Source organism: Pseudorca crassidens, chromosome 1, assembly GCF_039906515.1.
Source record: "Pseudorca crassidens isolate mPseCra1 chromosome 1, mPseCra1.hap1, whole genome shotgun sequence".
Taxonomy (NCBI): Eukaryota; Metazoa; Chordata; class Mammalia; order Artiodactyla; family Delphinidae; genus Pseudorca; species Pseudorca crassidens.
This window is the reverse complement of record NC_090296.1, coordinates 10,989,860-11,010,323: the sequence shown is the minus strand read 5'-3', so window position 1 is coordinate 11,010,323 and position 20,464 is coordinate 10,989,860. Positions and strand designations below refer to the sequence as shown.

The 20,464-nt window shown below is 45.8% G+C and overlaps 1 protein-coding gene across 2 annotated transcripts; it reads right to left on the bottom strand.

Moving 5' to 3' along the window:
* Window positions 1-202: 202 nt before the first annotated feature.
* LOC137223648 (corticosteroid-binding globulin) lies at window positions 203-19,657 on the bottom strand. Of its 2 annotated transcripts, XM_067735880.1 has the most exons (6): window positions 19,537-19,572; window positions 15,510-15,561; window positions 12,282-12,910; window positions 5,861-6,131; window positions 1,901-2,048; window positions 203-515 (listed from the first exon to the last, which is right to left on the bottom strand). In XM_067735880.1, exons 3-6 carry the CDS (start codon window positions 12,889-12,891, stop codon window positions 330-332), a joined length of 1,215 nt encoding a protein of 404 aa, XP_067591981.1. In that variant the 5' UTR covers window positions 12,892-12,910; window positions 15,510-15,561; window positions 19,537-19,572; the 3' UTR covers window positions 203-329. The 2 variants fall into 2 exon arrangements, with proteins under 2 accessions (XP_067591981.1, XP_067591911.1); XM_067735810.1 differs by lacking the exon at window positions 15,510-15,561 and having other exon boundaries at window positions 19,537-19,657.
* Window positions 19,658-20,464: the final 807 nt, after the last annotated feature.

The following is a 20,464-nucleotide window of genomic DNA, read 5'->3' as shown; positions in this document are numbered from 1 at the left end:
TGTGTTTTGGCTTGTGTGATTCCTTCTTTTCAAGTTCTTACTTGGAAATAATTTCAAACTTACAAAAATAATAGTGCTTCCATACATCACATAACCCTAGGACGATGACCAAAACTAGAAAATTATACTGGTACAATATTATATTGATGTTATTCAAGTTTTATCAATCGTCCCACTCTTCCCCTTTCAACCACACTTGTCACCAGTCGCAACGACAGTAATTTATTACCAGAGGGGAACCAGGGGAGGATTGGGGGGAACCTCTCACTCCTTTCTGTGGGGTCCCTGGTGCCCGAGTCAGACGCGCTGTGGCTCCAGGGGGCGTCCCCTTAGGTCGGATTCACAACCTTGCCCAGGAAGAGGCTGCTCCACGTGAAGTCGTCGAAGATCATGACAACGAAGGGCCGGTCGAAGCGGATTGTGAGAGGCTCGGGCGCCGAGTTCCGGTGGACCTGGGTGCGGGCGGCCGACTCCAAGCCCCTCTCATCCAGTTGCAGCGTGGCCTTATGGACCACCTGGCGGGAACGGACAGAGCGTGGAGGATGAACACCAGCCGCGTGGGCGGCGCTTTCCGAGCCTCTTGGCTTCGACTCCTCCCACCCTCAGTTTTCTGGATGGCGAAGCTGAGGCTCAGAGAAGGTCACTTGCTGGCTCCTCATCTACGTGGCAGCCCCAGGACTAGCGCTGGGGTCTGTCCACCTCTGGAACCCAGGCTACACTTAGACTTCCTCCCTAGAGAGTGGGCAGCTGGAGCCGACCCACGGAGAGCAAGGGACTTGGGGCTGAAACTGGACTTCAGCATCCATATCGGGCCCCCCTCCCCGGGTCCTGGGCTGGTGGAGGGACCCCTCGCTCCCTCTCCACTCTGCCAGTAACTGAGAGGGTTCAACTTATGCAACGTGCTTGTGCCCACTCTGTAGGGAAAAGGCGCATCTTTGCCTGCTGAAACATCCTTTGTTGTGATCAAAATTAGAAGATATTCTCAAGTCAGCAAAACGCTTGAGTAGGTTGCATCAAAAGCATCGGAAAGATCAGAACTGGCTGATTAAATAACAACACCTACGGGACAGGACTCTCACTGATGGAGCAGCAGGGAATCAGAGGCTCAGAGTGCTCTGTAAATAGGCTAGGGAGAAGCTCAGCTGGGCTAGGAACCCCTGCAGTGTGTTTTGGGAATATGAGGTTTTGAGTCAAATGTCAGGCTGTTTACTAGCTCTGTGACCTGAGAAACTAGGGTAACACCCACCTCATAAGGAGGTAGCTGTTTGACTGAGTTCACACACAGGCATTTTATTGAGCACATACTGTGTGCCCACATCATGATGGTCAAAGTCTGTGTGCACGAGGGAGGGGGCTGCTGCCACCACAGCTTCCTCCTGTTCCCTCTCCTGTTTTGTCACCCACAGGACTGTAAGATCCTGTGAGGGCAGGGCCACGTCTGAGGCATACCCAGTGTCTAGCACAGTTTGGGGCACATAGAACATGTTCAGTAAATATTTTCTGAATGAATGAATAACAGAACATAAAGCTGAAGGATGGAGATAAAGAACAGCATTGGATAGAACATTCAGTGTGATCTCACGCAGACGTTTCCTTTGGCCCGTGGGCTGCTCACAGCCCTGCCATGATGACTTGTCTTCCACAGTGCCCCCTCTGTGTGGCCTGGCAGAACGGTGCACGCCTGAGCTGTGGTGCTCCCTTGTCACTAGCTTCCTGTGTGACCTTGGGGACATCAAGTTCTTGCTGAGCTTTCATTTAGCCTGTTGTAAAACTAGGGGCTTGGACAAGACCTCTCAGCCGGGGGCCTAGAAGCCTACTCATGAATGGGCTCCATGTTGCTTATTATTATTTGTATTGTGAATTTGGGGGGGGAAGAAGGATGGGCTCTAGAGACCCCTACCTTTGACACCTTCGGCAGGGCCTCTTGGGTGATGCCTGAGAATTGTGTCCGGTTGTTGAGCAAGTCTGCAATGCCCATGTCCCCCATGATGCCCCCGAGGTCGTAGCCTCCGGAAATGGAGACCTTCGGGATGTACAGGTCCACCAGGCTGCTCGGGGTAAGCAGATGGGGTTAGACTTTCCCAGGGCTGGGCCCGGCCAGCCAGATTCCCATTTCCCCTGTGATCCCTCCAGACCCTGCCTCCCAGCCAGACCTGCTCTTTCGGGACAGGGGAAGGAACAGAACAAGAAGCAGGATCTGCCTCTCCCTCCATCACACAGGCATCTTCCTCTCTGGGCCTCTGAATTGCAAAGTCCTTTCTTCTCAGCTCTTTCTTTGAGCTGATTCCACCTGATCCAGTTAAACTACCAGACACTGAAGCAAAGAATACCTAAAGAAGTCCTTGTGGGCAAAAGAAATAAAAGCAAAAATAAACAAATGGAACTGAATCAAACTTATAAGCTTTTGCACAGTGTTTAAAACCATAAACAAAACAAAACGACAACCTATGGCTGGAGAAAATATTTGCAAATGATGCTACCGACAAGGGTTTAATTTCCAAAATATACAAACAGGTCAAACAACTCAATATCAAAAAACTAAACAACCCAATCAAAAAATGGGGAGAAGACCTAAATAGACATTTCTCCAAAGAAGACATACAAATAGCCAAGAGGTACGTGAAAAGATGCTCAACATCACTAATTATTAGAGAAATGCAAGTCAAAACTACAATGAGGTATCACCTTGCCCCAGTCAGAATGGCCATCGTTAAAGAGTCTACAAATAATAAATGCTGGAGAGGGTGTGGAGAAAAGGGAACCCTCCTACACTCTTGGTGGGAATGTAAATTGGTGCAGCCACTATGGAAAACAGTATGGAGGTTCCTTAAAAAACTAAAAATAGAATTACTGTATGATCCAGCAATCCCACTCCTGGGCATATATTCAGAAAAGATGAAAACTCTAATTCAAAAAAGATACATGAACCCCAATGTTCACAGCAGCACTATTTACAATAGCCAAGACATGGAAGCAACCTAAGTATCCATCAACAGATGAATGGATAAAGAAGAGGTGATATATATATATATATATATATATATATTAATTACACCCAATGGAATATTACTCAGTCATAAAAAAGAACGAAATAATGCCATTTGCAGCAATATGCTTGGACCTAGAGAATATCATACTAAGTGCAGTAAGTCAGACAGTGAAAGACAAATGTTATATGATATCACATATGTGGAATCTAAAAAATAATACAAATGAACTCATTTACAAGACAGAAAGAGACACATAGACATAGAAAACAAACATAGCTACCAAAGGGAAGAGGCGGGAGGGATAAAATAGGAGTATGGGATTAACAGATACACACTACCATACATAAAACAGATAAACAACAAGGATTTATGGGGGACAAGCACAGGGAACTGTATTCATTATCTTGTAATAACCTATAATGGAAAAGAATGAAAAAAAGGATATATATATATATAACAGAATCACTTTGCTGTACACCTGAAACTAACACAGTATTGTAAATCAATTATACTTCAATTAAAAAAAAGAAAAAAACAAGAAGTCCTGTGGTCCCCCAAGCACCCCCTGGCAGAAGTGGAGGAGTGGAGGGAACGTGCAGCTGGGAGCAGGGGTCCTGGCCCCAGCCATGCCGCTAGTGCTGTGTGGCTTTAGCCAAGTCCTGTCCCTCTCTGTGCTAGTCCTCATCTACACAGCAAGGGAGAGAGAAGATGCCTGAACCCTGAAGTCAGTGATAGGGCCCCGGCTCTCCAGAAGGTGGAGGGAAGGCATGAGACCTCTGCACTTGAGCACAAGCTGCTCTGGGGAGGTCTGGAAGCTGGCAACCCGGGGAAAGTGAGGAGGAATCCAAGGCCAGTGGGACGTGTGACTTCTCTAGATGGGAAATGGCAACAGAAGGAAGGGAGGCCGACCCATACCCCGCATTTGGCTGCCCTTGCTGACCTCCTTTATCTCGTCTCATCCGCGCAGGCGCACACAGCCTTACAAACTGGAGCCATCATCTTTAACTTCCAGATTGAGAGACTGAAACTCAAAAAAAAGCTGAGGAATTTCCCCAAAGTCACACCGCTGGGAAGCAGCAGGACCGTGAGGAAACCAGGACTAGGTAACTCGGAGCCCCATCGCCCCCACTCGGAAAGCTGCCCCACGACCTGCGCGGGACCTGCGCGGGCTGCAGCGAGGTGACGGCGGAGCAAGGGGATGGAGAGAGAGGCTCTCGCGAGAGCGCCCCGTGAGTGGGACCCAGAGGCTGCCGGGGGAGGTGGGGTGTCATCTGGGCCCTGAAGGATGCTGAGCTCGGATGCACCGGAGAGCCTGGTGCGGAAGGGCGTGGTGGTGCTGGGAGGGGTGAGGAGGCAGAAGGGGCCACGCAAGCGTGCAGGTGAGCCGTAGGCCACAGCATTGGATGAAGGAGAGAACTCATGATGTCTAAAGGTGCAAAGTTTTACCTTGAATGTTTTTTTAAAAAGTCTAGAAGAAAATGGTACGTGTTACTGACTAATGTTGTTTAAGTATTTTAGTGAAGAGATTATTTTTGGAGTAAAGAGAAGGGGTATCCTTCGCCTTATTTTCAACACACTAGGGTTCAGAATTTGAATCACGGCGCATTGTCACTACCTGGTGGCCCTGTATCTGAACTACAGGTTCCCTTCGAGGGGTGGGAGTGAAGTGGAGTGGGACGGTTGACCTGAAAAGCTGGCCAATGGCCTCCCCGACTTGCCTCTGGTGCCATCTCCTCTTCCGTGCATACTCTCGGGGAGGTTGCCACTGACTGAACCTCTACTCAGGCTTAAGGCACAGTTCAAAGTGAAAGCAATCTGCTCTGCAGCCCCTTCTCCATTCCCCTGGCTTAGAGCCCGGCGTCCCGCCCTCCCTCAAATTGTACACATTATGCATCTCCTTCCCTGTCTTGCTCTGACAGAGCTTATGACATTGTACCACTATTAATTCCACCAGAATCCGTTTTCTGCTCTAGAGTGCATCCCTTCTGCTTAGCCTAGTGCATGGTACCTAGCAATTGCTTCCATATATATATTGAATGAATGAATGAATGAATGTATTCCAGACATGGTGCCTGGCCCACGAGGCTTCCTGAGCGATTCTAGATCCAAGTGCTGGCTCCTTCCCCTACAGCCCTCTTCCCTTTGAGTCTGCACCCCGCCACCTGGCTCCCACGTTGGTTGGCTCCTTCACAGACAGAACTCTAATCTCCCAAGAGCGAGGACCGTCTTCTCAAGAACATCTGCTCCCTCCTCCAATGGGAGGATCAGAGCTGGACACAAGTTTGATTATAATTTTGATTCCCCTCTGGTGCAGAGGTTCCTGGGAAAATGAGTTTATTATGTACTTATGTCCTTACTTTCTTATTTACTGATTGACTGATGGAAGAAACATTAGATTCCCTGAGTGACTTAACCGTTCGTAGGCTTTGCGTTGGTTCCAGGGTCACTACAGTGGTCATACGGTGGTCATTTTCATTATATCTTTTTATGGTCTCCCAGGAATCTTTAGCGGTGCTTGGTCTCAGGTAAGCAATATAATAAAATGGATCAGTGCGGGCTGGGTGATGGGTGAATTCAGCTTAAGAAAAAGATGAAAGATGTGATAATACAGAGGGTGGCTATCAACCTGCTGGGGAAGGTGGACCTCACTTTGTGGAATGCCCCAGACTATCAATAGCTCAGTGTTAATCGACAGAAAGATAAATAAGTGTGACCTCTGGATCAGAGAACCCAGCAGACAGGAAAATAATGAGCCCTGGAAGGCGAGTCTGGGGGAGGAAGGACGGCCAGGTGCACCCCTTTTCCACTTGCCCCACTTTCTGGGAACACGTCCAACTGCAGAAATCAACAGAGCTGGCTGGAGGGCTTACCTGTTGGTCAGGGACTTGGACCACCTCTGAATGGTGTCCCGGCTCAGCATGGCAATGACCGTGTCCATCTTCCCCTTGACCGGGAGGACAAAGAAGACGGTCTCGTTGCCTGTGTAGTCCAGCTGTACCAGCTGGCAGGGGAGCACCGAGTCGTTCAGGTACTTGATGGTGCTCGACTGGAACATCATGGACACCTTCACCGTGGTCGTCTCATTCACGTAGAAGTTATCTTCCCTGGTGCTTTCCAGGTTGAAGGAGTGTGCCCACGTGCCTGGGAAGAGGGGGGAGGGGGAGGGGAGGAGACAGACCTGTGACAGCAGGAGGAAAACGCAACTTGGGTGGCAGCAGAGGGCCAGGGGTGACCGCCAAGCAAGTGACACAGTGGCCTCCCTCAACCTGGAAGGTCCCCACCAGAGCTGCTGGAATTTGCTAAGATATGAAATTCCCAGAGGTTTAAAGCCTGTTCCATCCTCTACCCTTTGGGATGGCTTGAGGATTAGCACGATGTCTGAGACTGACTTCTAAAAATGGAAAGAGAAAGAGAACAGAGGACGCTGGCCCTAGGATTTGGGAGTAGGATTCAGTAAAGCAGACTTGGCCTTGTTGCCCCCCTCCCTGGAGTGGCTTCTGGACTGGAGGGCTCTGGAGGTGGTGCTGGGGAACCGACCATCCAGTCCATCCCCACCCCCTGATGTGCGGCGACAGAAGCCCAGCAGGCAGTCTGGCCGCCCAGTCAAATGTACCCACTTTCTTGCCGGAGGCCCCTTGCCTCCCGAGTGGCCCTGAGGGCCGCAGTACCTTTCCCAGGGGCAGAAGCAGGGTGAGATGAGTCCTTCAAGGTTACAGACTCCCACCACAGCTAGACTCGACTCCACTCCACCACGTTCCATGATGTCATTATGCAACGTTTGTTCCCCTTGTGATGGGGAACTCACTACCTAACAGATGGGACTTTCCACTACTGGTCAACGCTGAAGGGAAGGCAACTGCTCCTTAGATGAAGCCAAAGCCTGCCTGATTGTAATGCCTGCCGACTGAGCCTCTTTGACCCTTGAGTTTATTCCAGAGTCCTCTAATAGGTGATAGGTCTTTGGATATTTAGACATGGATTGAGTCTCATCAGGGCCTCATCGGCTCTAGGTTAAGTCTCCCCAGATCTGGAGATGACTGAGGTCTCTGAGTCTAGCAGGTCCTGAGTGTCCTGGCTGCCCTTGGCCTCCAGCCCAGAAGCCCTTGTGAGGTCACTGTTCCCCAACTGAGGCTGCCTGAAAGTGGCCAGAGCATAGCCACAGGCAGACATTTCTCTATCCCTCTGCCTGTGGGATCTCTGGACCACGAAGCCAGAACTCTTGGTTCTGAGCCAGCCTCAGCTCCCTGGAAGGGTTACTAAGGGTGACCATGGGCAGTGGCCAGAGGATGTAGGGAAAAGAGCAATGGATGTGGAGCCTGGAGACCCAGGGGCTGTGCCTGGTCCATCCCTAATGACTGAGGCTGTCTCACAGCAAGTGAGATAATTTGCGGGTTCTCAAACCATCTTCTAATAGAAGTCTGGGGTCCTCAGAATTGAAGGGGGGAGTGCTTTGTGGCTAACTTGTCCAACTCACAACCAAGAAAATGTAGATAAAATATTTTTCAGTGCTAGGTTTTTCATCCTTAGAAGTCTGCTGTGTGCTTTTTACTGAGTATTTCTTTTCTAGAAGCAAGTATAACGTATATCCAGTTTGGCAGAAAACCAAATACAGAATGGGATCTAACCTCTATTTTAAGGGATTTTTTTTTTTGAAAATTCTTGAGTTAGGAGAACTTATGGTAGAGAAACCTAAGAATTGATGAAGGGAAATTGGAAAGAGCAAGGATGAGTCCCTGGAAAATCTTTTAACAATATTTCTAATGTTCTCCAAAAAAAGAGCTGTCGAGACAGTCCACTAAGTAAGGAACATGCCAGGGATACTGTACATGTCCTAAGTTTAGTGATGAGAGCCACACCATTCTTCATTTCTATTTATTATCCTGGCGTGCTGGAAACATTTCAGAGTATCTCTCAACTTAAACAGGGCTTGTTAATTAGCTTTGCCTGATCACGGAAAATCTGTGTACAAACAGGCACAGGTGGGTGCAGCCCACACTCCTGTCAATGTCTGTTCCTGCGTTCAAATGTTCAAATCCTCTCTGATTTTATTACCGGAACTACTGTTTCCCATCAACTCAGCCCCACTGTGGTCATGAGAATGCTTAGAAACTGTGAGAGCAAAGCCGTGCGCCAAATGACACCCTGCCAGCCCCTGTCCTGCCAGCCCCCGCTCAGGCTCCTTGCAGGCTCAGGAGGGCCCTCTCTCTCTCTGGGTTTTCTGTGCTCTTCTCCCCAGGCTGTGTTACCAGAACCTCTATGCAACCACTCTGGAGTTACTTCCATTTACCAAGCACTATGCAAATGTACTGGGCCTCCCAGAGAGATGAGGATGCCATGCACAAGAGTGAATAGTCTAGTGGGAGAGATGGCCTGGAGAATTCATGGGAGCATCCAGAAACATTTCCGGGCAAACATTCCCTGACTCCTTGGCCCCCCAGGGTCAAGAAGAATACTGCCTTTTGTGTGGGACCACAGAAGATCTTAAATAGCCAAAGCCATCTTGAGAAAGAACATAGTTGGAGGCATCACACCTCCTGATTTCAAACTGTATTATAAAGCTATAGTAATCAAACAGTATGGTACAGGCATAAGGACAGACACATAGACCAATGGAACAGAATTGAAAGCCTAGATATAACCCCTCCCATATATAATCAACTAAGATATGACAGGGGAACCAAGAATACTGAGTGGGGAAAAGATAATCTCTTCAATAAATGGTGCTGAGAAAACTGGATATTCACATGCAAAAGAATGAAACTGGACCCCTATCTTACATCATTCGCAAAAACTAACTTGAAATATGTTACAGACTTAAACATAAGACCTGAAACCATAAAACTCCTAGAAGAAAATGTAGGGAAAAACCAACTCTTTGATACTAGTCTTAGCTATGATTTTTTTTTTTTTGAATATGACTCCAAAGGCATAAGCAACAAGGGAAAAACTAACAAGTGGGATCACATCAAACTAAAAAGCTTCTGCCCAGCAAAGGATACAATCAATAAAGTGAAAAGGCAACCTATGGGATGGAAGAAAATATTTGTGAAACATACATTTGATAAGGGGGTAATATCCAAAAATATATAAGGAACTCATACAAGCTCAATAGCAAAAAAAAAAAAAAGCCCCAAATAATCAAATTAAAAAATGGGCAGAGGACTTGAATAGATTTTTTTTTCCAAAGAAGATGTACAGATGGCCAACAAGTACAAGAAAAGGTGCTCAGAATCACGAATCATCAAGGAAATGCGAATTGAAACCACAATAGCACTTCACACCTATCAGAATGGCTATTATCAAAAAGAAAAGAGAAAACAAGTGCCGGCAGGATGTGAAGAAAACGGCACCCTTGTGCACCGTTGGTGGGAATGTAAAGTGGTGCAGCCACTATGGAGAACAGTATGGAGGTTCCTCAAAAAATTAAAAATAGAACTACCATATGCTCCAGCAATCCCACTTCTTGGTATATATCAGAAGGAAATGAACCCACTATACTGAAGAGATATCTGCACTACCATGTTCATTGCAGCATTATTCACAATAGCCAAGGTGTGGAAACAATCAAGTGTCCATCAATAGATGAACAGATAAAGAACAGGGCGTGTACACACACACACACACACACACACACACACACACACACACACCAAATGGAATATTACTCAGCCATAAAAAAGAAGAGAATCCTGTCATTTGCAGCAACATGGATGAACCTTGAGGGCATTATGCTATGTGAAATAAGGCAGACAGAGAAAGACAAATACTGTATGCCCTCACTTATATATGGAATCTAAAAATACAGAATTTGTAGAAACAGAGAAAAGAATGATGGGGTAGGAGGTTCGGAGAAGTGGGTAAAGGTGGTCAAAGGTACAAACTTCCAGTTATAAGATGAATAAGTTCTGGGGAACCTAATGCACAGCATGGTACTACAGTTAATAATACTGTATCATGTACCTAAAAGTTGCTAAGAGAGCAGATATTAAAAATCCTCACCCCCTGGCCCCAACACACAAAGGTAACTGTGAGGTGATAGACGTGTTAACTAACCTTATCTGGGTAATCATCTCACCATATATATATATATATATATATATATATAAAATCATCCCATTGTATACCTTAAGCTTACATGATAAGTCATTTATATCTCAATAAAGTGGGAGAAAAAAGAAAATGCTGCCTTTGCTGGTCAGTCTCTCACCCTCACTACCATCCAAGAAGGGAGGCCTTTGCCAGGTGGGTTCCCAGACTTGTGTTGGAGAATAGACAGAGAAAGACAAAGAGGCAGGAGGATGGCTCACCAAGATGCTAACTCTGTCCAGGTAATAAAGATCTGGGGGAGGGAAGGGGTTCAGTTGGCTAATGGAGGGCCCTGAGTGAGAGCTGGGGAGGAGAGAAATGGGCATATAGGATAATCTTTATGTTGTTGAGAGACACATTAAATATTATACTTTTTTTTTTGGCTGTTTTACCTGCACTTCTTTGTATATGACTACTTAATTGAAACTGAACCACTTGGGTCCAGGTTTACACGTTCTAAGAAGATGCATATTAAAATTCGGTGTGGGCAAACTGCAGAGGATGCGTATGAGAGACAAAGATTTGCTGGAGAGAATCAGGGGAGGCTTCACGGAGGTGGTGACTTTTGAGCCAAGATTTGAAGGGTGGGTAGAAGTTTTAGGCAGTCAGACAAGTTGAGGGAGGGCTCAGGGGACAGAATGGGCACGGGTCTTGTGTCAGGCAGAATGCCCCCCCCACCCCAAGGATGTCCTAATCCTTGCAACCTGTGAATATGTTATGTTACATGGCAAGAGGAAATTAAGGCTGCTAATCGACTGACTTTGAGTTGAGGAGAATTTTCTGGATTATCCAGGTGGGCCCACTGTAATCACAAGCATCCTTAAAAGTAGAAGAGGATGGCAGGAGGGTCAGAGTCAGAAAGGAGATGTGATGGAAGTAGAGGTCAGCGCAATGCGATTACTAGCTCTGAAGAGGGAAGGGGGCCTCAAGCCAAGGAATGCAGGTAGCTTCTACAGGCTGGAAAAGGCAGGGAACAGATCCTCCCCTAGAGCCTCCAGAAGGAACACACCCTGGCATCCCCTTGACTTTAACCCAGAGTGGCCCATTTTGGACTTCTGACCTCCAGAATTGTAAGTAATAAATTGGTGCTCTTTTAAGCCACGAAGTTTGCCGCGATTTGTTACAGTGGCGATAGGGAACTAATACAGACTTCCATGGGGAGAGTCATGCTCAAAGACACGAAAGGAGTTTGGTGTCATTGGACATTGTGTGTGTGTGTGTGTGTGTCTGCTGTGTATTGGGAACTTGTATAGGGGAAAATGTTGAGACCTGAGTCTGGACAAGGCAGAAGAAACAGATGATTTCTCAACCTTGGGACTCTAGCCATTTGGAGGCAGATATCACTGTGGGGGGCTGTTCTGGGCATTGTAGGACGTTGAGCTTTCTCCTTGGCCTCTACCCACAAGATGCCAGTGGCACACCCCACCCCACCCCCAGTTGTCACAACTCACAATGTCTCTAGACATTGCCAAATGTCCCTGAGGGTGGATGGGGGTGGGAATCACCCTGGGTTGAGGACCACTGCTGTAGACTAAGGACTGTAGGTTTCATTCTGGAGGATAACATACCCCCAAATTACCTGCTCGTCAGAACGATTGGGGAAGGGGGCCTTGTTAAAAGTACACATTCTAGGACATTCTTGCATCAGTTTTGCTCTAGTAGATCTGGTGTGGGCTCTGGAATCTGTAATTTTAACAAGTCTCCGTGGCGATTTTTATGGACAGGCATTTTGGAAAACTTTGCTCCGAACCGGTGGGGTGGGGCTGTGGTTTGGCTGCGAGGGGTCTGGGCTGGAGGTGGGGCTGTGGTTTTTGGCTGCGAGGGGTCTGGGCTGGAGCTGGCTCGGGAAGTGCGTGCAGGAAGCCTTATGGGCCGTCTGGAAGTTCCTGAGGGTGGCGGCTGTGTCTGTCTGGTTCTAGGCTCTATTTCCAGCCTCTGACCAAGTGCCTGACTCACAGCCAGACCTTGGCCAATATTTGTAGACCACTAGGCAGCCAGACTGTTCGTGGTTACATGTTTGGGCCTTGAAACAAACTGCAAGGGCTTGGGCAAGTTGCTCTACTGGGTGTCATTTTGATCCTTGGTAGGGATGATATAGTTTCACCTTTCTAATAGTATCAAGAGCACACCCTTAATTTTGATGGCTTTTACTATCCTTGGCAATAGTAGATGGGGTCTTGTCGGAACGGGATGGGTGAGGGGTACCTTTAAAGAAGATGTAGTTGATCAGGATGAGCATGGCTGAGCTATCTTGCTCCGAGAACAAGTCCACAATTTTCCCTTGCGTCTTATTTCTGATATACTCGTTGATTTGTCTGCTGGCTCCTGCCCAGTCCTGGAAGTCTGCATTCAAGGCCTCCAACTCATAGTAGTGCTTGGTGTCTGCTGAGAATGACTCCAGAAGTTCCAGGCTGTGGTCCAGGAACATGGCATTGCCCATAGTCATTTCCAAGGTGGTGTTTGACTCCCTGAGGAGGTGGTGGAGATGCCGGAAGCCCTGGTGGATCTCGGCTTCGGACATCTCAGTGAGGTTGAAGCCCAGGCCTTGGAGAAGCTGCTCCCGCGTGTAGCCTCTGGCGCCCAGGGACAGCATAGCCAAGGCTGTGGAGATGCTCACAGGGGAGATAAAGACATTCTTGCCCGGAGCTGAGGCCACTAAGTGCTTATACAGGGTAAAGGCAAAGTCAACGTTGTTTGGAGCCAAGTGCCGGTGAGGGTTCCTCATGCTCATGTCAGTGTCAGGGGCCTTAGCCTGGATGGTCCAGAGCCCACTGGTAGACAACCAGAGGAGACAGATGTACAGGGTGAACAGCATTGTTCAGGATGGCCAGGCCCTGGAAAATCAGAAATGCTCATTAGATGATGTGGGGCCTCTGAGGCAGTGGGGCATGGTGAGCAGTAGGCAGAAGACCCCATTGAAGACCCCCTCAAGCTCCAGTTTCTTCTTCCACATTGGCTGTGTGACCTGGGGCAAGTCAGGACTCTGGGCCTCAATTTCCTCACCTGAAAGTATGAATTACACCTGCTATGATTTATCAAATACCTACCAAGTTTCCAAGATTTTGCCTCACCAACAATAAAGTATATATGATTCTTTTGGTTTCAGGTAGGCAGAAGTGGAAGCTCAGAAAGGTTAAATATCCTCTCAGTTGATATATTCAAAGTACCGAAAGAAAAAAACTATCCACCAAGAACACTATAGCAGGCAAAACTGCCCTTCAAAAGTGAGGGGGAAATTAAGACATTCCCCGATAAACAAAAGCTGAGGGAGTTCATTACCACTAGACCTCTCCTACGAGAAATGCTAAAGGCAGTACTTCTGGTTAAAATGAAAGAACACCAGAAAGTAAATAGAATCTGTAAGAAGAAATAAAGATCTCTGCTAAAGGTAAATATATGAACAAGTATCAAAGCTAGTATTATTGTGATTTTGGTTTGTAATTCCACTTTTTATTTTCTATGTGATTTAAAAGACTAATGCATAAAAAGTAATTATTCTTATATGTTTTGGGACCCACAATGAATAAAGCTGTAATTTGTGACTTAACTGAAAGGATGTGGGAATGGAGCTATATAGGAGCGATTTTTGTATGCTACTAAAGTTTATCTGACATAAATTCAAATGAGAGTGTTATAACTTTAGGATGTTAAATGTAATTTCCATGATAACCAGAAAGAAAATAGTTATAGAGTATGCACGAAAGGAGGTGAGAAGGGAATTAAAATGTTTCACTACAAAAAATCAACTAAACACAAAAGAAGACAGTAATGCAGGAAATAAAGGACAAAAAAACTATAAGGCATACAGAAAACAAATAGGAAACTGATAGAGTAATTACTTTATTACCATAAAGTAATTACATTAAAGTAATTACTTTAATGTAAATGGATACAATTCTCCAATCTAAAGACAGAGATTGACAGAATGGGTTAAAAAAAGAAACAACTATATGCACACTACAGAAGACTCATTTTAGATCCAAAGGCACAGATATGACAGTGAAAGGATGGAAAAAGATATTCCATGTAAAGAGACACCAAAGGAGAGTGCAACTGGCAGAAGAAAGAAAACAATAAAGATTAAAGCCCAGACAAATAAATAGAAAATAGAAAAAGGAGAGAAAATCAATGAAACCAAAATATAATATATCTAATCAATATAGTATTATATAGTAAAGTAACATAATATAATAATATAACATTATATAATTATAACATCATATAATATAATATAATGTCATCTTCAAAGAGATTAACAAAATTGACAAGCCTTTAGCTAGACTGAGTAAGAAAAAGAGAGAGAAGTCTCAAATAACTAAAATCAGGAATGAAAGTAGGGGCATTACTACCTATTCTACAGAAATTTTAAAAAATTCTGAGAATACTATGAAAAAATTGAAAATGACACACCAACAAATTGGATAACCTAGATGAAATGGAAAATTTGTAGAAACACAAAACATACCAAAATTAAACCTCAAAGAAATAGAATATCTGAATAGACCTATAAGTAGCAAGGAAATTGAATCAGTAACTGAAAATCTCCCAAAAAAGAAAAGTCCAGGATCACATGGCTTCAGTTTTGAATTCTACCAAATATTTAAAGAAGAATTCACACAAATTCTCCTCAAACTCCTTCAAACAAATTAAAGAGGAGGGAACACTTCCTAACTCATTCTTTGCCCTGATACCAAAGCCAAAGACACCATTAGAAAAGAAAACTACAGACAAATATTGCTTATGAACATTGATGCAAACATCCTCAACACAGTGCTAGGAAATAGAATTCAGCAGTGTACTAAAAGGATTTTACGCTATGACCAAGTGGGATTTATTCCTGGAATGCAAGGATGGTTCTGCATACACAAATTGATCAATGTAAATACCACATTAAAAGAATGAAGGAAAATAATCATATGATTATCTCAACTGATGCAGTAAAAGCATTTGACAAAATTCAACATCCCCTTTCATGTTAAAAACACTCAACAAACTGGGAGTAGAAGGAAACTACTTCAGCATAATAAAAGCCATATATGAAAAGCCCACAGCTAACATCCTACTCAATGGTGAAAGACTGAAAGCTTTTCATCTCAGATTCAGAACAAGACAGGATGCCTGCGTTTGCCTCTTCTATTTAACACAGTATTGGAAATTCTAGCCAGAGAAATTAGGCAAGCCAAAGAAATAAAATGCATTCAAATTGGAAAGGAAGAAGTAAAATTATCTCTGTTCACAGGCAACACGATCTTATACATAGAAAACCCTAAAGACAACAAAAAACTTATAAGAACCAATAAATTCAACAAATAAGTGGGATACAAAATCAACACACAAAAATCAGTTCTGTTTCCATATACTAACAATGAGCAATCTGAAAAAGAAATTAAGGAAACAATTCCATTTATAATAAAATTAAAAAGAATAAAATACCTAGGAGTTGAGTTAGCCAAGGAGGTTAAAGGCTTGTACACTGGGAACGTTGCTGAAAGAAATTAAAGAAGATATAAGTAAATAGAAAGACATCCTGTGTTCACAGATTGGAGGACGTAATATGTAAGATGTCAAAACTACCCAAAGAAATCTATAGGTTCAATGCAATTCTTATCAAAATCCCATGATATATTTTGCAGAAATAGAAAAATCCATCCTGTAAACTTGGAGAGCATTCATTATGCTAAGTGAAATAAGTCAGAGAAAGACAAATACTGTATGATACCACTTATATGTGGAATCTAAAAAATATAACAAATTAGTGAATATAATAAAAAAGCCGACTCACAGAGAACAAACTAGTGGTTACCAGTGGGAAGGGGAAAGAGGAAATATAGGGGTGGGGGAGTGGGAGGTACACACTCCCTGCCTTCAGACTATACTACAAAGCTACAGTCATCAAAACAGTATGGTACTGGCACAAAAATAGGGGAAAAAAAAAAAAGATAAGTGGAACAGGATAGAAAGCCCAGAGGTAAACCCATGCACCTATGGTCAACTAATCTATGACAAAGGAGGCAAGAATATACAATGGGGAAAAGACAGTCTCTTCAATAAGTGGTGCTGGGGAAACTGGACAGCTACATGTAAAAGAATGAAATTAGAACACTCTCTAACACCATACAAAAATAAACTCAAAATAGATTAAAAACCTAAAGGTAAGGCTGGATACTATAAAACTCTTAGAGGAAAACATGGGCAGAACCCTCTCTGACATAAATTGCAGCAAGACCTTCTTTGATCCACCTCCTACACTATGAAAATGAAAACAAAAATAAACAAGTAGGACCTAATTAAACTTAAAACCTTTTGCATAGCACAGGAAATCATCAACAAAACGAAAAGAAAACCCACAGAATGGGAGAAAATAAGTTCCAATCATGACTTGGTCCTTCTGGTGACACCCCCCCCATCCTGAAGTCATCCAGGAGCTCACCCAGAGTTGCCTCATTAGAGCAAAGGACACTGCAGTCACCCAGGAAATTCCAAGGGATTTTGGAGCTCTGCCTCAGGAAGCAGGGTCAAAGACCAAATATTAGAAAACAAATATTAGAAAAAAAGATGCTTCTAATGTCCTTATCATTTAGGAAATGAGAAGGGTTTTAGGAGCTCTGCACCAGGAACCAGGGGCAGAGATCAGTATGTATATTTTTCTATATTTCACAGTGGTATATGCCTGTGGTTGAATACTATTCAGTCTTCAAAAAAATGAAATTCTGATACATGCTACAGCATGGATGAATGAACATTGAAGACATTATGCTAAGTGAAATAAGCCAGTCACAAAAGACAAATATTGTGTGATTCCACTCACATGAGAGCCCTAGAGCAGTCAAATTCATAGAAACAGAAAGTAGAATAGTGGTTAACAGAGGCTGGGGGGAGGGGGAAATGGGGAGTTAGGGTTTAATGGGTAGAGTTTCAGTTTGGGATGATGAAAAAGTCCTGGAGATGAATAGTGGTGATGGTTTCACAACAATGTGAATGTATTTAATACCAGAGAACTGTACACTTAAACCTAGTTGAAATGCTCAATCTTTGTATATCTTACCACGATACAAAATTAATTATAAGCCATGAAAAGTGTTTGATAAGAGCAATTCAAAAAATGCAGCCAGGCTCAGAATCAGTAAGTGGACACTCTGTCTGCAAGGCCAGTGGTCCCAAGCTCTGAGCTTTATGGAATCCCCTGTATCCCCATAAAGAAGGGATACTTATAGGAGAAGCTGATTCCCCTGCACCACCCCACCTACGGGACTAGCCATGTCGGGAGGGGGTTGGGAACCCGCAGTAAAAGCAGTCCCAGGAGAATGCGTGCACGTTGCGTGTGGGAAACCCTGGTCTGCTTTGGAGCACCCCCGAGGCCTTTTCCCTGGCCTGTTCCAAACCCAGAACCTCATGAAAGCGGGCTGTAAACACACCCCTGACCTCCCTCAGCCCTCCTCCAACCCTCCCCGCCTGTCTCCCTCCACGTGGTAGAAAAACAAGCAAATTCCTTGCTTCTTGGCTTTGATAACAGCCCTGACGCCCTGCCCCCTCCCTCCCCAGCCGCCTGGCTTTACAGACAGTTCTCCTTTTTCCTGTGCTTTGTGGCAGACCAAGTCGAATGAGGATCTCAGCATTACTATGTATGACCTAGGTGACATGGGTGCACTGTTTAAAACTCTTCCCGTTTCCTTGGCATAAAATAGAGTTGATAATAATACCCGCCCCAGGCCTGGCCCATTTACCTTCTAAATTTCTGGGGTTTGTCTTCGCTTCTTCAGTCTCAGGACACAGCCCAAGTTCGGGGCTTGGCATCTCTCCCGTTGCCCCCTCCCCGCCCCCACCTGTTCTCCTTTCCTCCTGCTCACCTCCTGCCAGCCTTTCTTTCCTCTGCAACTAGGGCATCTTTCCAAAATCAAGCGGATGGGCCGTTCTCCTGCAGAAAAGCTTTCAGTGACTCCCATTGCCTGCGGGCAGAGCTGATCCTCACTGACGTGGCCCAGGGAGTCCTCATGCCCCGTCCCTGTTGACAGCACCACCCCCAGCCTCAAATCTGGCCTCTTGAAGTCTCAGTCACAGCAACACTGGGTGTCTTGTGGTGTCCTCCCAGCACGTATCAGACTTTCATCCCTCTGCCTGGGTCAGGCCAGGGAGGTCATTCCATTCCCCAATGTTTGCAGAGCCCGGCTCTGGCCTGAGAGCTGGGGACAAAGATGGGTCTGTTCCAGTCCTGCCCCATGTGGGTCCACTCTGTCGACCCGTCCCCTCCTTGTCATGCCTGGCTCACTGCCTCTTGTCCTTTGGCACGCAGGTCCTGGGTCACCTCCTCCAGGAAGCCCTCCTGTGTGCCTCTCTCTGTCACTGCCCCCATCAGACTGTAGTGAAATCTTTGCTTCAGCCCTAGCCACCTCCACACCTCCACCTCTTTGGTCCCTTCTTGGGCAAGGACGCCATGCAGTTCACAGCCTGGAACGAGATGGGCTTGCCCCCAATAGAAGTTCTTTTCCCTTCCCTTCTCTACCTGTTGTCTCTGAGATTTTGTGCCTCATCCCCTCCTGTGCTAATCCTCCAAGATGGGGATTAAATCTCTACCCACCTCAAAAGACTTTTGTGAATATCAGTCACAGCTGTTATCAGTGCTTTCTTTAGTGACCTCACTTCATGGGTCATCCTGGGCCCATTGTACAGATGAAAAAACTGAGGCCCAGGGAGTAAAAGCTGACATTCCAAGCCCTGCCGTCTGACTTTGGAGCCTGTGCCATGCTGTTCTGCCTTTCTCTAGAGTGAAACAGCTCTCTGAAAAGTACCCAGCAACGTAAAAATGCAGAGTATCAATATTATCCATGAATTTCATTTCACGTGTGTCCTCCTTGTCCCTCATTTATGAAGTGACACACACAGTAAACACCCACTGTGTTCTGTTTTTCCAGATGCCCCCATAAGCCAGGTATAGTCCCAGGTACAGTCCTAGGCCCTGTGCATTTAAACCTCATACCACGTGGTGTAATGCTGGTGGCTCCGTTCTATCTGCAGGATCCTCGCCCCGGGTCACTGGGGGAGGAGGTGTGTGTGATTCTGTAGGATGCACAGTCTGTGCTGTTGCAGCCGGGCAATGCCCTCTCCTGCCTGTGTCCCCGGCAGAGGCGTTGTGTGTGCTGATGCATCCCAGCTCTCAGACTCCATCTCTGAGGCTGTGATGGCTGTTTGGCTGGCCTTAGGAGCATCATGCGATGGCTGGGAATGGCTCTTAGTTCAATGTCAGTCCCTGCAAGGCAGGAGCCCAGGAGAAATAAAAACCCCTGTGGGTAACCCACAGACTCTGAAAAACCCTCCCCAGGGTTGCCTCTTATCACTGCTGGTTGCCCTAATGCTCAATGCCCCATTTAAAAAAAAAAAATGAAATGAGCAAGACACAGTCGTGGCGTTGTTCTGGAGGCTGGGCAGGAGCGGGGGCGATGGAGAGTCCTTAGCTGTTACTCACGGTCTGCAGTGGGCTCGGGCTGCAAGTGCTGGCTTGGTCCTGCTGTCCCGGATCCTGTCATGTGTACAGTAAGCCGGCGGGGCGGCTGCTGCTCAGTCTTGTTTGCCAGCTTTCCTGCTGGTTAATGGTTAGAGGGGGGCCAGTGGCCTTCACCATTTGGTGGTCTCCTCCCCCCAGTCATGAACCAATGGGAGCCTTTTCCAGGAAATTTGAGTAAACACAGCAATACTGCGAATTAACTTTCTTCGGCGTACAGTTCCCTGAGGTTTTATTTTTTGATATCAAAATGTGGCTGGAGTTGCGTCAGTGTTTGTGGTTGCCCAGGGGCAGCTGGCACAGGAGCCACAGGTGCCCTTTATTAGCACGATGGTGCTGACAGTTGTGAAGAAGCGGGTGCTGAGCTTGGGCTGGGAATGAGACCAGCAAGGTCCTGCCTTCAAGGGGGGTAATGGTCTGATGGGAAAGACAGACGTGGAATAAAAGGCAGCCCAGTGATTCCCATGCATTACGTCATTTAGTCTTCACAACGACTCTGTGAAATGGATACCATTATTATTATCACTCTTCTCTAGATGGGGAAACTGAGGCACATGACGCTTAAGAGAGCTGCCCTTGAGATTCGAATCCAAGACCATTTACCTCTGAAATCTCGCACCTTCACTTCCCTCTTCCCCACATTTTTATTCATCAGTTCTCTTTTGATTGCAGGTGACAGGTGAAGTTCAAACAGTTTTAAAGCAAAAAAGAACATTTATTGGATCTCCTGAAGGAGAGTTCTGAAGGGTGGAAGGGGACGCTTCAGGCCTGGCTGGATCTAGAGGTCCCAAGATGGTCATCAAATCTCTGTCTCTTTAAAAAAAAATTCTTTCTTAGTTCTGCTTTCCTGCTTTAGTCTCTCTGTGGTGGAGACAAAGGCGGCCACTGCAGC

What these genes read in the sequence shown, in the direction of transcription:
- LOC137223648 (XM_067735810.1), bottom strand. Translation starts at nt 12,891, where the DNA reads ATGCTGTTCACCCTGTACATCTGTCTCCTCTGGTTGTCTACCAGTGGG. An exon ending in CAACTACATCTTCTTTAAAG is followed by an intron (nt 6,132 to 12,281) that starts GTACCCCTCACC and finishes CCCTCTTCCCAG; the next exon opens with GCACGTGGGCACACTCCTTC. An exon ending in TCCAAGTCCCTGACCAACAG is followed by an intron (nt 2,049 to 5,860) that starts GTAAGCCCTCCA and finishes TACCCCGAGCAG; the next exon opens with CCTGGTGGACCTGTACATCC.